This window comes from Pseudochaenichthys georgianus, unplaced genomic scaffold, assembly GCF_902827115.2.
Source record: "Pseudochaenichthys georgianus unplaced genomic scaffold, fPseGeo1.2 scaffold_810_arrow_ctg1, whole genome shotgun sequence".
Taxonomy (NCBI): Eukaryota; Metazoa; Chordata; class Actinopteri; order Perciformes; family Channichthyidae; genus Pseudochaenichthys; species Pseudochaenichthys georgianus.
This window is the reverse complement of record NW_027263358.1, coordinates 1-2500: the sequence shown is the minus strand read 5'-3', so window position 1 is coordinate 2500 and position 2500 is coordinate 1. Positions and strand designations below refer to the sequence as shown.

The 2500-nt window shown below is 47.6% G+C and overlaps 1 protein-coding gene across 1 annotated transcript in view; it reads right to left on the bottom strand.

Annotated features, from left to right (window-relative positions):
- The window catches only part of LOC117444412 (receptor-type tyrosine-protein phosphatase-like N), a gene marked incomplete at its 5' end in the record, with an annotated part of 16104 nt that extends 13610 nt beyond the window's left edge, over positions 1 to 2494 (bottom strand). Inside the window, 4 exons of the mRNA XM_034080006.1 lie at positions 300 to 412; positions 512 to 546; positions 1729 to 1896; positions 2470 to 2494. Of these exons, the coding sequence (XP_033935897.1) occupies positions 300 to 412; positions 512 to 546; positions 1729 to 1896; positions 2470 to 2494 (341 nt within the window). The remainder of the gene's footprint in view (positions 1 to 299; positions 413 to 511; positions 547 to 1728; positions 1897 to 2469) is intronic.
- Between the last annotated feature and the right edge of the window lie 6 nt (positions 2495 to 2500).

The window sequence follows — 2500 nt, the reverse complement described above, 5'->3', positions numbered from 1 at the left end:
GTGGATTATTTTTAGCTTATTTTCACTTTGAGGGTCAAGGTGAGGGGTGGTTTCAGGGGAAGAGATGAGAGGAAGCAGGGGGACGTTAAAGCCGGATGAACGCAGAGAATCTCTTCCACATGCAGAAGCTTCTCTACGTCCGAAAACATGAACAGGCTTTCCTCAGGTCTGATCCTCTCCTTCCCTCGTCTCTCTGCCCACATCTATTCTCTGTTCTCCCAGTTGTACTAGTGCTTTTTGAGGACTCCTTCCACCTCCATGCCTCCCCTCACACACACACACACACCCGTGTAACGTACCCCTCCTCCTCCACGCGTGCTGCCTCCGGGGGGAGCGAGGCCTTCTGCTCTGCTTCAGGTTGTGGGGATTCGTTGGAGGAAGCAGACTTGTACGCCATTGCACCCTCTTTGACCTGATGGAGACATTCAACGCCACAGCAGGTTTTTAACAAAGCTATTCCATACTTTCATATTGTTCTTTTTATAGATGTATTGCTTCCTTTCATGCTCACCTTCTTTCCTGCCGCAGCATCGTTCCCGTATGGATCTGAGAAGGAAAGAAAGACACAATATAATCATCAACAAAGCCAGACTAATGATATGTGTATGAAACTGAACTGGATGAAATCAGGCTCAGTATCGCTCACACTAACAATAACTCTTAGAATAAACCGCAACGACTTTCATTTCAGAAGAGACCATTTCATCAGTTTGGAAACGGAGGCAAGTACCTGGTCCATGCAGGTATTTAATGCACCTCAGAGTCCACATGCTACAAAGGTATCCCAAGATGTGTGATGACCGAGAGCAGTGTTTCTCAAACTTTTTCATGCCAAGGACTTAACCAATAAAAAAACACTCGCGGACCACCTAACTCCAAATATATCCAAAAACACATCGTTTTTCTAGAACAGATTACAAATCGCCTGCAAATGGTACAAACAAGTGGCAACATGTGTGACGAAGGTGTTGCCCTGGGCTATATCATGCAATCGAAAGTGAAACTTAAGCTCGCTCCATTGTGGAGATATTCCCGCGAGAGTGCGGAAAACTTTTATTTAGTTAAAATGTGAAATGTTACCAATATACTCACGGACCACTAGGGGGCGCTCACGGACCACCAGTGGTCCGCGGACCACACTTTGAGTAGCACTGACCTAGAAGAGCATCAGGACTGTTTGAGGCAGATTATAGCTGTGTGATTAGCATGATGACTCAGCCTCTATGGAGAGAGACATCAAGCATGCTCATTTCTGACGTGGAGCTAATCTGAAGTAAACATTGAATACTGCTTTCTGTCCCTCCATCTTGTGACTGAGTGACTCCCTCTCTGGATATCAGCATGTGAAGGACACTGCTCAGGAACTAGCCTCTGTATGTGATGACTCCCTCTCTTTGATATCAGCATGTGAAGGACACTGCTCAGGAACTAGTCTCTGTATGTGATGACTCCTTCCCTTCAGAGAGGACCACAGACACATGGATCCTGAGGCTGAAGCTCAAGCCGGGGACCAGGGAGAATTAACATTTTTAAGTATTCAGAAAGTCAGATTTTTAAATGTTTGAGAAAAAGTCAGAATTTTGAGATTTTGAGAAAGTGATACTTTTTTAGAAATGTCAGAATCTTTTGAGAAAGTCAGAACTTCCTGATATCGAAGCTCGAGCCGGGACCAGTGAGATTTCTCTAACATGATATCATGAATCCTTCTGGCTGCATAAAGAGAGAGACCTTTGGTGAGCGTGCTGCGGAAGGAGCTCTTCAGCTGCAGCTGCTTCAGAGCGGCCGGCAGGTCCTCCCTCTGACCGGGGGACAGGTCCTCCCTCTGATCGGGGGACAGGTCCTTCACATCCAGCCCGTAACGATCCAGCAGCAGCGCCAGCCTCTGCAGAGAGCGCCCTGAGACACACGGAGACACACGGTGACACACGGAGACACGCGGAGACACGCGGTGACACGCGGAGACACGCGGTGACACGCGGTGACACGCGGAGACACGCGGTGACACGCGGAGACACGCGGAGACACGCGGTGACACGCGGAGACACGCGGTGCACGCGGAGACTCGCGGAGACACGCGGTGACACGCGGTGACACGCGGAGACACGCGGAGACACGCGGTGACACGCGGAGACAATCTATTTATTGAACATTTTGAAAGCAGCGTAATCGAACCCTCGCTCAGTCAATTTCTCGTTGACAATAATATATTCCTGGTTCATGTTTCGATGCACTTTTTCAGGACTTGTCATTTCTTTACTGAAGGATAAAGATGTGATAACTTATTCAACTACATATTAAATGTATAACCTGAGTCTGGGGATCAAGTCTTCTTTATATAATAATACGTTAACACATGCTTTCACATGCAGGTACAATAGTGAGCTGCATGTGAAAGGAGTAGAGGGATAAAGGAAGTCTAAATTGTGCAAGAAGCCGATGCATTCACTTATTTGTCGTCTCCTCTCTCACCGTCCAGTCCTGACAGGGCGTCGTACTTCCT